Consider the following 14,252-nt stretch of genomic DNA (forward strand, 5'->3'; position numbering starts at 1 on the left):
TAAATAATTAAGACCAAAATCTAGTTCCCTCAAAAAAGTTCCCTGCAGTAAATAGCAGTAAAGGAATTTACCTACATTCAAAATGGGAATTTCCTCACCTTATAGTTCTCTAAATCAGTGAAATCATAGGTTGTGTCCCTATACTTATCTTTATTTTGTGCCCGCAATGGTTATTTGTTTGTACAACCACAGATACCAGAATGACATAGAACAATGGACCCAGACTAGATAAAGGTGGGATTGTTTTCTGTACTATTGGTTAGTTTTCTGTTACTTGAGTGCCAAATTCCATATCATACATGTTTTATTGCTCTCTTTTAGAGTATTGTAAATTCTGTGGTGATAATTTATCAATCAATAAACATTTAAGCACCTACTATGTATTAGGCACTATGCTAAACACTTCAGGTACAAAAAGAGGCAAAAGACAGTTCCTGCCCTCAAGGAGCTTACAATGTAATGGGGGAAGAAACACTCGAACAAATATATACTAACAAACTACATATAGGATATATGAGAAATAATTAACAGAGGGAAGGCATTGCAATTAAGAGGGGTTGGAGAAGGCTTCCTGCTAAAAGGTAATATTTCAGTTGGGATTTAGAGGAAAGCAGAGAAAAGTTGGTCATTGAAATGGAGGAGGGACAGCATTCTGGGTACAAGAAAATTCCAAGAGTTGAGAGATGAAGTGCCTTCTTCATCGAACAGCCATGAGGCCAATGTCCCTGAATCAAAGAATAGGTGTGGGGAATAAGGTTTAAAAAGATTGGAAGATAAGAGGGAGCTAGATTATGAAGGGTTTAGATGCCAATCAGAGGATCTTGTATTTGTTCCTAGAGGCACTAGGGAATCATTGGATTTTACTTTATAGGGAGGTGACATGATCAGTCCTGCACATTAGGAAATAATACTTGAAGCAGGCAGACGTACTAGCAGGTTATTACAGTAGTCCAGGCATGGGGTGATGAGGATGTGTATGAGAATGGTGGCAGAGGAAAGAAGGGGGTGTATTTGAGAGATGTTGCAAATGTTAAATAAATAGGCCTTGGTAATAACAGCTTGGATATGGAGGGTGAGAGAATAGAAACCAGGATGACTCCTTTGTTGTAAGTCTTAGGGTCAGAGAAGATAGTATTGCCCTCTATAGCAGTAATAATTTCTTTTTAATCCCAAAGTCATAGTTACTCCAATGACTGTTTTCAGGAGCTATTGATGGGAAGTCAAAAAATTCAAAGATCATTCACAATGAAAACAAGATGAGTTGTACAGAAATAGATGAAAATGCAGTTTAAAATGAAAAACAAATCCAAGAACTGAGAAGTAGTTATTGAAAAAGAGTCTAGTTAGCCTAAATAAATCAAGCAAAAATTTTCAAAGGGCCCTGACGGTTGAAAGGGTTGTTAATGATTCTTCTAGAGTGCAAAGATAGGCTTCCTAAAAATGAAACAGAGAAGACCAGTTTAAAAAAAAAAAAAAGCTTCTAACTTACTATTTAAAAAAAAATGATTTTCATGAGCAAGAATGGAATAAAAAGACTGGGGGAAAAAGGTTAATTTTTACTGATAAAACATACTTTTTTATTCAGGGATACACCAAAACACTTGTCTGAAGAAATCTAGTTGAGTCTTCAAACCACCCAAGAAATACTTGGGGATTTTTTTTTAACTTCCAGAGAGTTTAGAAGTCTTAACCCCATGGATGGAATGATGAACTCTGATAAATATATTGATCTTTTGAGATGTAGAAATGTTCTAGAATTATAGAAATTCCTGAATGTAGGCAGAATGCTGCAACAGGGTCTTGGCATCATGTTTCATGCCAAGGAAAATTAAGAAGAGATGGAGATAAAAATGCTTCACTGACCTGGAAACTTACTTGATTTAAACCCAGTTGAAAAACTAGGGACTAAGGGCAGCTAAGTGCTTCAATGGATAGAGAGTCAGTCCTGAAGACAGGAGGTCCTAGACTCAAATCTGACCTCAGATATTTCCTTAGCTGTGAAACTCTGGGCAAGTACTTACCCCCAATTGTTTAGCCCTTACCTCTCTTCTGCCTTGGAACTGATAAAGAAGGTAATGGTTTTTTATAAAAATAAAGAAAAAAGGAAAAGAAAATCTATGAACTATAATCAACTGATTGGTTCTAATTTGTTAGTAAATGCAACTTCTGCTGTAACAAATTGCTACTGTACATAAATGATATACTTCAAAATCACTCCCTCATTAATAAATAATAGTTTCCAATATGTTAAGGCCTAGAGATAACCCTGTCTCATGATTCTTAACTTCCTTTAGCAGTGGCTTGCCCATCTCAATTTACTCACTGGTATTTGGCCTCCTGGTGACATCGAGAGAGCAACAAGGGAGAGAGAGAAATTTACTTTAAACAATACTGCTATAATTTGGTTGCTCTAATAATATGTCAACCAGTCATTTTTTTGGAGAGGGAATTCAAATTTGGAGTACTTAGCAGAAATAAACGTTTCCAATACCTACCATTATTATTTTAAACAAAAAACTTTACCTTCTGTATTAGAACTGATACTAAGTATCTAAGTCAGAAGTCCTAAGCAGAAGAGTAGCAAGGACTAGGCAATTGGGATTAAGTGCCTTGCTCAGGGTTCCACAACTAAGAAGTGTCTGAGACCAAATTTGAACCCAGGACCTAGAATCTCTAGGCCTGGCTCTCTATCCACTGAGCCACCTACCTTCCCTCATCACCTACCATTATTATAAAAGTATAAGCTGGAAAGCTCAGTGGATTGAGGGCCAGGCCTAGAGAGGAGAGGTCCTAGGTTCAAATCTGGCCTCAGACACTTCCCAGCTGTGTGACCCTGGGCAAGTCACTTGACCCCCATTGCCTACCTTACCACTCTTCTGCCTTGAAGCCAATACAAGACTGAAGGTAAGGGTTTAAGTAAATAAAAATAAATAAAAGTAGAAGAGAGATACAAAGGACTGAGAATCATTTTCTATTTTTTGTTTGCTTCATGGGTTGCTGTATTATTTAATATAATATGTGGTTATGGCCTTTGTTTTGATCAATGTCCCAAGAAACCTAACAGGCAACATTTCCTGATAATCAAAGCAGAAGGAATTACTTAGACCCAAAGCATGGCATCAAGCAGGGTTTCAATCTGACAATGGTGCTTCTCCATTTCAGAGATCTGGCCTTGCTTGGTCTTGGCCCTAATATAGCTTTTTTTTTTAACCCTTACTTTTTGTCTCAGAATCAATACTAGGTATCAGTTCCAAGGGCAAGAGAGCAGTAAGGGAGAGGCCATGTGGGTTAATTGTCTTGCCCAGGGTCCCACAGCTAGGAAATGTCTGAGGCTACATTTGAACCCAAGACCTCCTATCTCCAGGCCTGGCTCTCTAGTCACTGAGCCGCCTAGCTGCCACACCCCAATACAGCTCAGATATAAAAATATATGAAGTACAAATGACAGTACATAATAATTTAGCATCAGAGGCATAAAGAGGTCAGTTGTTTTCTCAGCAAACCATATTTCTTTAAAATTAAAGAATTAAATAGCAGGGAAGAGACCTAGACCACATTTAATCCAACTCCCTCACATTTTAGAAATAAATATAACAAACTCAGCAGTGAAGGTACTATTTATGAACATTTTCAAGATCTGAACAATTTCACTATATTTGAACAAGTTCACAAGATGAACAATTTCACTAGTAGTAGTGTCTATTTTAAGGTAATACTTTTTAGAAGGAAAAGCTACTCCAATTTAATTAAGTAGGTGGCATTCATTTAGGTAATCTCCCTTTTCATAAAGAGAAATGATGATTGCTTTTATATAACTCACAAAAGCAAGCAGGAGGTTCACCCAATAAGTTGCTTTGGGACGACCCCTTTATCCCAATACCTGTGAAAAACAAGTGCCTTTTTGTGGTTTCTTTTCTCTTCTCTAAACAGGGATTCAAAAGTCGAAGAAGCTGTAAAACCCGCTCTTCTCTTCGAGATTCTGTCAGGCAGGCGTCATTCATGACTAGATATGGGTAAATCTTCCCATTATGCCCTCGGATATACAGTCTCCTGGCTGCAGTGTTGTGCTTCTGTACTATCTCTACCCTGGGCATAAATCTACCAAAAGAAAAGTAAAAGAATATGAATTTCTGTACTATGAATTTAATTTCTTCTTCATTGAAAAGAAAAAGGATTTGAGATATATGTAGTACTTAGAGCTGCTATACAGTCAACAAAGGCAGTAAGTTTTAAGGTCTAAGGACAACAACCAGTGGGATGGATGGCAGGAATAACAAAAACATTAAAGATTCTCTGGTTTTGGGGAAGTAATCCTGACACAAAGGAAAATCTCCAAACCGGGAATACATTTCTTTTTCTGGCTTCTTCACAGTTTAGTCTGAATACAACTGAGAAAAGCTGTCTTTCATTAAGCTGTCACAGCATTAGCAATGGACAGATAAAATTAAAAGGTAGGATTATTTTAGGACAGCAATGTCAATGACTTTAGTTTTTTGTCATTAACCCTAAGAAGCTGAAGGGATTCAGCCATGGCCACAGTTATATCCAAAGTAGAAAAGGAGTGGTCTGTTTTAGGTCAGGGTGAAAGAGAACCATAAGATCTGTCGCTTGGAATCAGTAACTAGTTTCCAAAGATAGAATCTTGAGGGAAAGCTAGGGTAGAAGAGTGAGTTTTTATATACAACAGCATAATTTACAACTAATGTAAAGGCTTTTCCAAATCATTATCACATTTAAAATTAGATACAATATATCAAAGTTAAAGAATCATCTCGGTTATTTTTAAATTTAATTTAAAATATATTGATACAATTTAATAGTACGGACTAGAAAACACTATAATACATTACCAAATGTATATACACATATCTATGCATGTTATATTGTTATAATTTTCCTAGTTCTAGCCTTACCTTGCAATTTTGATATAGTAATGTGTTGGCTTTGGCATTAGAAATTCTCCAGGGATTTCTACTTCAGCAGTTTGTGCAGAGAAATTACTTAGAAAACGGCACTTTTCTTCTATGAGAAAGAACTTGGGAAGCTGTTTGGTTTTAGCCTCCAGGATTTTGATCCATTTTTTCAACTTAGAGATGAGATTGTGAAGCTTCATTGATCCCGGAACACTGAAGTCAAAATCTTCAAAAATAAATGACATGATAAAAATTTATAAATTTCCATCGAAAGAATGAAGCTAGTGCTTTCTTCCCAAAGGAAACAATCATTAAGTTACTACTGAAAAGGGCCTAAGGATCATAGAATTTTCAAATTAGAGAACATATAGATTAACCCTCTCCTTTAAAAGATCAGGAAAATCAAATGACTAATACAAAATTATATAACAGTCAAGTGGCAGGCTAAGGGACAGTTTCCTGAAACAAAATATTTAAATCTCTCTTTTAAAAAATAGTAAATTTTAAATTTTAAGTGGTTTATGATATCGGATTCTATAAAAGACAATACTCATTTATGTTAAAAAACACACATATATACACATATACATATATATGAATAAAAATTTATTCTTCCCACACTATGATAAAATGTTTGAAATCTTAAATTAATAAGAAATGGAAAAACCCAGGAAGCATTCTTATATATACATATACATACATATATATATACTTTTATTAGTCCTATTTAACAATTTCATGATATGTAGTAGGCACTTAATAAATGCTCATTAACTAAATTTGTAAATGTCAGCAATAACAGTAAGACACATCAAAAGAAAAGCTGAAATATTTCTATTTGTAGATGATATGAGTGTAGACTTAGAAAATACAAGATAATAAACAACAATAAATGAATCCAACAACTTTAAAGTAGGATATAAAACCCACAAAAACCGCCTGATTTGATTAAGAATCAAGACAGACTGAAGGAAAATTGTCATTTTCAATAATGAAAAAGGTATTAAATACTTGGGCATTTCTCTGTTGATACACACAGGAAACCCATGAAGACTAAAAATACTTCAAATTAAAGAACAAATAAATCGAAAGATATTCCCTCCTCACAATGAGACTGAATGAATTTAGAAAAGCCAGTATTTACCAAAATAACTTAAAAGTTTAATAATATATAAACTTAAATGTCTATAGATTATTCTGGGGATAAGTGGGGTGAGAGGCACACCCATGTGTCTCTATTAGTATAAGGAGCTTCCAATTAAGAACTCTTACCAGTGCTGAGAAGCATATTAGCTTTAAGAAAGTTGTCTGGACCACTGAGAGAAGCTTTAAGTGATTTGCCCACAGATACATATCCAAGCCAATTCTACTCTGTCAAAGACAGGACTAGAACACTCAAAAAATTTATTAACAAAATTCATACAGAAAAATAGACATACATAAAACCCAAGAATTATGAAAAGGAAAAGCTAGAGAAGAGGGTCTAGGACTGCAAGATACCAATGAATATATGACATGATTTAGATGTAAAGTAACATCATAAATAAATCAAAAGCATAAGTAAGAAATCACATGTCATATTGCTTTGGGGAAGAATACATGACCAAAGAAGAGACAGAGGGGTTCATGGGAAACAAAATGGACAATTTTGCCAAAATAAAATTTAAAAGTTTTTGCATAAGACCAATGTAGATAAAATTTCAGAGAAGTGGGAAATTAAGAAAAATCTTTTAGCAAGTTTCTCTTAGAGGTCTTATTTCTCTTTCTTTTCTTTCTTTTTTTTTTTTTAAACCCTTACCTTCCATCTTGGAGTCAATACTGTGTATTGGCTCCAAGGCAGAAGAGTGGTAAGGGTAGGCAATGGGGGTCAAGTGACTTGCCCAGGGTCACACAGTTGGGAAGTGTCTGAGGCCAGATTTGAACCTAGGACCTCCCGTCTCTAGGCCTGGCTCTCAATCCACTGAGCTACCCAGCTGCCCCCAAAGTCTTATTTCTAAGATACTTAGCAACTAGATTCAAATAAGAGCCATTCCCTAAATGATAAATCATCAAAGTATATGAATAAGCAGTTTTCGGAGAGAAAAAAAAATCAAGTTATCAACAGCCAAATGAAAAAATGTTCCAAAACAGGTACCATCTCATATCTGTCAAATTGTCAAAGCTAACATAAAAGGAAAATGATCAGTGCTTATGGAGTTGTGGGAAAATAAATTCATCAATGCACTATTTGTGGAGAGGTGAACTCATCCAGTCATTCTGGAAAACAATTTAAAACTATGTACAAGAATCTATTTAAACTGTGTATATCAATGACCCACTACTAGGTATACCTCCCAAAGAGATCAAAGTTAAGAAGAAAGGGATCATATGTATAAAAGTATATTTAATAGCTATTTTTATGGTAGCAAAGAACTGGATACTCAAGAGGTTATCACATACTATGGAATAGCTAAACAAGTTAGGGGCAAATAAGTGGCACAGTGTTATAAACTGATGGACCTGGAATTAATTAGATTTGAGTTCAAATCCAACCTCAGACACTTACTAGATGTGAGACCTGGGGCAAGCTTTCTAAACTCTGTTTGCCACAATTTCCTCAACTGTAAAATGTTAAAAGAATATTTCTAAAATTAAAAGAAAAAGCCAAGGTAAAAATATTTACAGTACTATTTAAGACAAAGAGGCAGTCACAACTTGACAGACAGAGAGATCTGGCATCAGAGTTAGAAGGATCTAGATTAAATCTAATTTCGATCTAAATCTAAAACCTAAATTAAATTATAAAACAATAAATGACAAAATGATAAAACTATTAACTTCATTACCATGACCATGTCTCTTAACTTTTTAGTGATTACTATTCTGAAATGGTAAAAGAAATTTTTGCACTGGCCTCCTAACATTTGATAAAGTCATGAGTATTATCTCTCCCAAGTGCTATCAAATGAAGACTTGGGACATCCAGAATCTATAAAGAACAGGTACATAAGACTAACAATACAAATTAGCCAGTGGAACAATAGTCAAATGCAATTAAATTATGAAGGAAGAAATATGACCCATTAATAATCATAGGAAATGATGATATGCAAACTCTCCAAAGATTCTGAGAAATGCAAATAGAACACTACCTGAAAACACCAACCTAAAATCACAAAAAGGGAAAAAAACAATACTTTAAGGGGAAAAAAAGGACAGTATTGGTAAGGCTGTGGTTTCACAGATACTCTAATATGATGTTCCTGGGACCACTGACTGTGGTAATTTCTGAAGAACACCAAAGCAATAAATAATAAGAATCACAAAAATTATCAAACTGTTGAACTCAGTGACTGAACTGCTAAAGACTATGCTCAAAACACCAGATAAATGGGTGAATAGAGTACTTATATACACTCCCTCCCATTACTGTTTAATTATACTTTTTATAAATGTCAATTCATTTAATTATGACTTTCTTCAAAACTCTGCTAAAACTAAGTTTTAAAAATTAGCTAAAACCGAGTTAAAAAATTAGAAACAAATCAGAAAAAAAGTTTTATTTAATAACTGGAGAATGGTTAAAAAGATGATAACTGATATAATGGAATTTCATGTTACTGTAGAAATAATAATTATGATATATGCTAGAAAATATTGGAAATATATATAAAATAAATAGAAAATATAGGAAAATAATAAGAGAACTGTGTGAAAATAAAAGAACAGGAGAGAGGGAAAAGGAACAGAGAAGTGAAGGATAAAGCAGAGCTGGTAGTGGTAGGCTTTGGGAAAATATGGAAGGAGATATAGTACAGGAAAAAAATTTTCTTTGATTCTTTTAAAGTTGATTTGGTTCTGCTGTGTAGATAGAATCCACTCCCCTTCCCTTCAGCTCATCCCCACCTCACTGCATGGCTGGATGTCATATAAACGTTCCAAACAGAAGTCACATGTGAAAAGACCTAAGAATGTGACCCGGAACTGAGGGTTACAGGTCTGGGTTCAAGAGAAAGGATAAAGTTGTAGGGCAAAACATGCCACTCTTTCTATTCCCTTGGAGGTGGCTGGGTGGAACCATGGCTGAGAGCCAGGAGATGGTCAGTTAGGTTAGATTAGGCTTTATACTTCTATCCTTTTAAAAATTTTTTCTACTTCAAGTGATTATTAATAAACTTCATAAAAATAATACTTGAATGTTACTGTTATTAAATTTAAATTTTACACTATGATAAAGGCTAAAGATTTAGAATTAGATTTTGCTCTTTAGTTTTATTTACCCTATTTTTCTTGATGGTTATTGAATTTGCAATAAAACTTTTAAAAATAGGACATTATAATGCATGCAAATGGTCTATGGATGACAATCCAATACTAAGATGTCAAGTCTAAACAATGGAGTAAGGGTAATATAAATGGCATGGAACTGTCATTATAAAATATTTATGTGATCATACAGATTCCTCCATAAAATACTACAACAATGGACTTTCTACTGTGGACACTACTTAGCATGCATAAGCTATGGCATACATACTGACCTCTGTGTTTGTACCTCTACTCCTGATCTATTCATATATAGTATGAAGTCATCTATAGTTTTATAGAGCTAATCTTACCACAGTATGAAATCTAACCACACTATGTTGTTTGTTAAACAAGAACATTTTTAATTCCATGGAAAAACTGATCCTAGATACCAACCCCTATGATTAATATATTTAAATTTAAAAATATATAATTCTTTCTTTTAGGTCAGGTGAAGAAATAACAAAATAGCTTCTGACAAGACAGCTTCTTTCAAATACAAATTAGTGTGGAATGAGATTAAGTATAATGACAAAAAGAGGAATCTAAGCATATTTTCAAGAAGATAGGGGAATATGACACATCTCTCCACACCCCTCATTACTGTTTACTTATACTTATTTTTATAAATGTTAATCCATTCAACTGTATCCTTCTTCAAAATACTGATAAAACTGAGTTTTGGGGTTTCGTCAAAGAAGTCTAGCCTAAGCCAATTCTGGTTCCCAGTCACGCTTAGACTTATAAAATTGGGGGGCGGCTGAGTAGCTCAGTGGATTGAGAGTCAGTCCTAGAGATGGGAGGTCCTAGGTTCAAATCCGGCCTCAGACACTCCCTAGCTGTGTGACCCTGAAAGTCACTTGACCCCCATTGCCTACCCTTACCACTCTTCCACCTAGGAGCCAATACACAGAAGTTAAGGGTTTAAAAAAAAAAAAAGACTTATAAAATTGCTTATGTGCACTACTGTGCATTAATGGGGAGGATGAAGAACTGAGTATAATAAATTTTAAATTACAAAATAAAAGCACATTACAAAGTACTTCCCAGCACCAAGTATTTAATTCTAAGAAGGACCAAATCTGTCTTTCAGAGGGAAAAAAAATCAAGTGTTATTTAGCAGTCACTTTAATAAGATATATTAGAACAAGGCTCTATTACATTTGACTCTGAAATGGATTCCTATTGTAATATAAGATTATGTGTATGTTCATTTCAAATACAATGAGGAAGCAGAACTGTAGAGACCAGAGATGCAAGAGAGTTTTGGTAGCCCTACAACTCTTTATTCTGTTCAACTTGCCCTTTTAAGTCATGACTCTGTGTCCCAGGTCAGATAAACTTTCTCAGTCACCTCCGATATGCTAGGGCCATGCTGGAGGGGGCTGCTCCGCTTCCCTCCCCCTCTCCACACATACCTGAGATCATTTCTCACATTCTCTACCCCTCTGCCCAGCAGCCCAATGGGAGCTCTTTCTCCCTCCCCTGTCTGGGGTAAAGGGGGATGGGGAGTTCACATGCACCATCAGAGTTGTAATTTGGGCACAGTCTAAAACGTTTGCCATCACTGCTCTAGGGCTTGTTTTCCTTTCTTTTTCAATTGGGCAAGTTGCAGTGAAAAAGAGATAGGAAAAAGAAAGCAGATTTTTGTCAGAAAAAAAAGTTAAAAAAAAGATTTATTTTGTTGCTTAGTCATTTCATTTGTGTAAAAAAGGGTTGGGTTAAGTTAAATGTAGCTACAGATAACTGTTATCTCAAAAAAAATCTTTGCTGTGAGTTTCTCTGATAAAGATCTCATTTACAAGATTATGAGGAACTGATTCAAATTTATAAGACTAAGAATCATTCTCTAATTGACAAATGATTAAAAGATATAAACAGGAAATTTCAAAGGAAGAAATCTAAACTACAGCCATGTGAAAAAAAATCAAATCACTAATAATTTGAGAAATGCAAATTAAAGCCAACCTAAGATTCCACTACACACCTCTCAGATTGGTAAAAGTAACAAAAAAGGAAATGATAAAAGTTAAAGTGGGTATAGGAAAACAGTCATATTAATGCACTGCTAATACAGCCATGTATAAAAAAAGATTTATTTTGTTGCTTGGTCATTTCATTTGTGTGAAAAAAGGAGGTTTAGATTCAATTATACTTAAATGATAAAAGATTATCTTGATATCTACTATATTAAGATATAACAACATTTTATTATTTACCATTTTATCACAATTTACATGAGTTAAATGTGCCTCTGGCATTTCTGAAAGACAAAAGGAGTCAACTGTGATTATTACTCTATTGACATGGAAACCAAATGTAGTCATTTGAAGTGCTTAGATTGAAAATAAATTCTCCCTCAGCATCAACTTTGAATTTAAACTTTATTTTCTGAAACAATAATATAATGTTTCTTACCAAGCCTTTAACTAGACCTGCAATTAAAGATCTCACAAAATTTCCTATCATGAGACTTCTTTACTAAATATAAAGAACAATTTCTTTACTTTGTTTCTAAGGCATGGCTACCATAAAGTTGTTTCAATTTTTACAGCTCTAGTCTCCCTTTTAACAAAAATATTAGAAGGGGAAAAAAGGGCAGGCAAATGGGGAGAATAATGGTACTAAATTAACACAGTTCATTTTCTGCTGCCTTCAAAAGGTCAGTGCTCATAGCTATAAAGCTCATTTTTCTAATTCCCCACCCTTTGACCTCTAGTTAGAGAAACAATAATACAGTACAAAAACAAACTCAGTGTCATTTTGCTGATTTTCCCCTCACTGGTTCTAATTCTCCTTCACTTGAAAACTTTTACTACTTATGTTTCATAATTAAAACTACAATTAGCATTTATAAATGTTTCCATTTGCAAGTAATATGAATTTCAATTATCCACTAGCAAAAATCATATAAATTGCAGGACTGACAAAGATGGGTTCCAAGAAGAGCTAGCCAAAATTATAAGGTTAAGAAGATAGATTATTCAAAAGTATGTCAGACATAAGTAAAATTTGTCATCTATGTATGCAGAGGAAGACAGGTATCAATAAAATGAATAACTAACTCTGTTTAAGCTCTAAAGAGGAATAGAGGGGCAGCTGGGTAGCCCAGTGGATTGAGAGTCAGGCCTAAAGACAGGAGGTCCTAGGTTCAAATCCAGCCTCAGACACTTCCCAGCTGTGTGACCCTGGGCAAGTCACTTGACCCCCATTGCCTGCCCTTACCACTCTTCTACCTAGGAGCCAATACACAGAAGTTAAGGGTTTAAAAAAAAAATAAAGGAGAATAGAACAATACAAAGATTTCTATGATTTTGCTGGCGTCAGTACTGTCCTACCCTGATTCAGAAGGCAAATCTCTTGTAATTTAACCCTGCAGATAATTTCAAGAGTCACTATGCCCAAACAACTAACTGCACTGTGGTCAACCTTAAAGACAAAAACAAACCAAAAAAATCTGATCCCTACTCTCAACACATTTATGATCTTGTTCAAGAACAAAACAAGATAAATAAAAAATGTCAAAACCAAATGTATTATGAAATGGCTAGTTATTTTCTTTAAAAGGAATTGATAATAAAGTTTGTCCTTTATCTCACATTGAAATGAAAAACAATACTCAGCAATCCAAAATAATATTAATTAATCCCGGACCTGGTTTTAATTTAACTGCCATCTTCTATCATCTGAACTGTTTTAGCCTCCATGACATGGGTGAGAATTTCTCTGTCACTTAAGTGTTAATAACCTGAAGGTCAATTAATAGAGTTTTATTTTGAAGTATACAGGAGAGACTCCCTGTTGAAGAAGAGTCTTCTCTGAAGAAGTTTGTTAAAAATGCTAATACAAGAATCATGATTTTCATTTTTTGGATGTTCTGTTGGATGTTTTGGATGTTTCTGGAGTTGAACACTTATTTGTCAATGTTAATTTGTTAATGTTTTCATGGGTTTTCATTATTATAAACAGTGTACATCTATAACTGTACTCCTAAGACCACCATCTACCCTACAACACTCCTAAATTTGACTTCTTTCCATTTAGCATTTGAGTTCACTGAGAGAGGGATATGCCTCAATTTTACTTTTGCATCCCTAGTACTTAGCATATAATAAATGCTTTTCACTCATTCAATAAAATATATGAATGTAAAATACTTTAGAAAGCTTCGATGTTTCATTGGTACAGGGGAGGCTTTGTAAAGTCCTGAGTATAAGAGTGGCTACTGTGGCTTTATGGTCTGTCTCTTCCCTCCAAGGCAATATGAGACACTAAACTTACATATGAAACCCCACTCTAGAACTAAACTCGGAGTATAATAATCTCTATGAGGCTTTAAGACGGAAAAAAATGGAACTGGAAGCCATGAGAGTTATGGTCTGCCATTTCAACCATGTAATAAGAGTGTGATGGACGGTTATCGAGACTTTTGTACACACAGATACTCTCAGCATAGAAACAGTTCTCCTAAAATGATCTGCCTAGAACTGCAAAATAAACATTTTGTCATAGTTAGGAAGAAAAGAAAATCACTACTTCTAAAAGTGGCTCCAATAAAGGAATTTATTAGATGACTACACATAAATGCAAATAAAATATTACCTTTAGAAGCAAATAAGCAAATTAGAAATATTAATAGAAGAATATATTACATAAAATGCTAACATATTCCTTACTAAATAATGGTCAGAAAGCTAGCAAAACCTCACTTTAAAAGTCCACACCTGCTGAATGCCAGGCAGTAAAACCATGGGAAAGTCACTTAACCTCACAATGTCACAGGGCACTTTTTTTGTTGTTCCGCCATCTCTGTCACGTCTGATTCTTTATGACCCCATTTGGAGTTTTCTTGGCAAAGAGACGAGAATAGTTTGTCATATCCTTCTCTGGCTTATTTTACAGATGAGGAAACTGAGGCAAACAGGGTTGAGTGATTTGCCTAGGGATACAGAGCTAGTAAGTGTCTAAAGTGAGATTTGAATTTGGGTCTTCTTGACTCCAGTCCCAAGTGCCCTCTCTGTTGTGCCACCTAGCAGTGAACTCTTTAAGATT

The 14,252-nt window shown here is 34.7% G+C and overlaps 1 protein-coding gene across 1 annotated transcript in view; it reads right to left on the reverse strand.

Moving 5' to 3' along the window:
• LOC123234219 (transformation/transcription domain associated protein) overlaps window positions 1-14,252 on the reverse strand; it is a 175,911-nt gene that overhangs the window by 12,153 nt on the left and 149,506 nt on the right. Inside the window, exons 68-69 of the mRNA XM_044660153.1 lie at window positions 4,914-5,139; window positions 3,881-4,098 (exon numbers count right to left, since the gene is read on the reverse strand). Coding sequence (XP_044516088.1) covers window positions 3,881-4,098; window positions 4,914-5,139 — 444 coding nt within the window. The remainder of the gene's footprint in view (window positions 1-3,880; window positions 4,099-4,913; window positions 5,140-14,252) is intronic.

This window comes from Gracilinanus agilis, chromosome 1, assembly GCF_016433145.1.
Source record: "Gracilinanus agilis isolate LMUSP501 chromosome 1, AgileGrace, whole genome shotgun sequence".
In the NCBI taxonomy this organism is placed as follows: Eukaryota; Metazoa; Chordata; class Mammalia; order Didelphimorphia; family Didelphidae; genus Gracilinanus; species Gracilinanus agilis.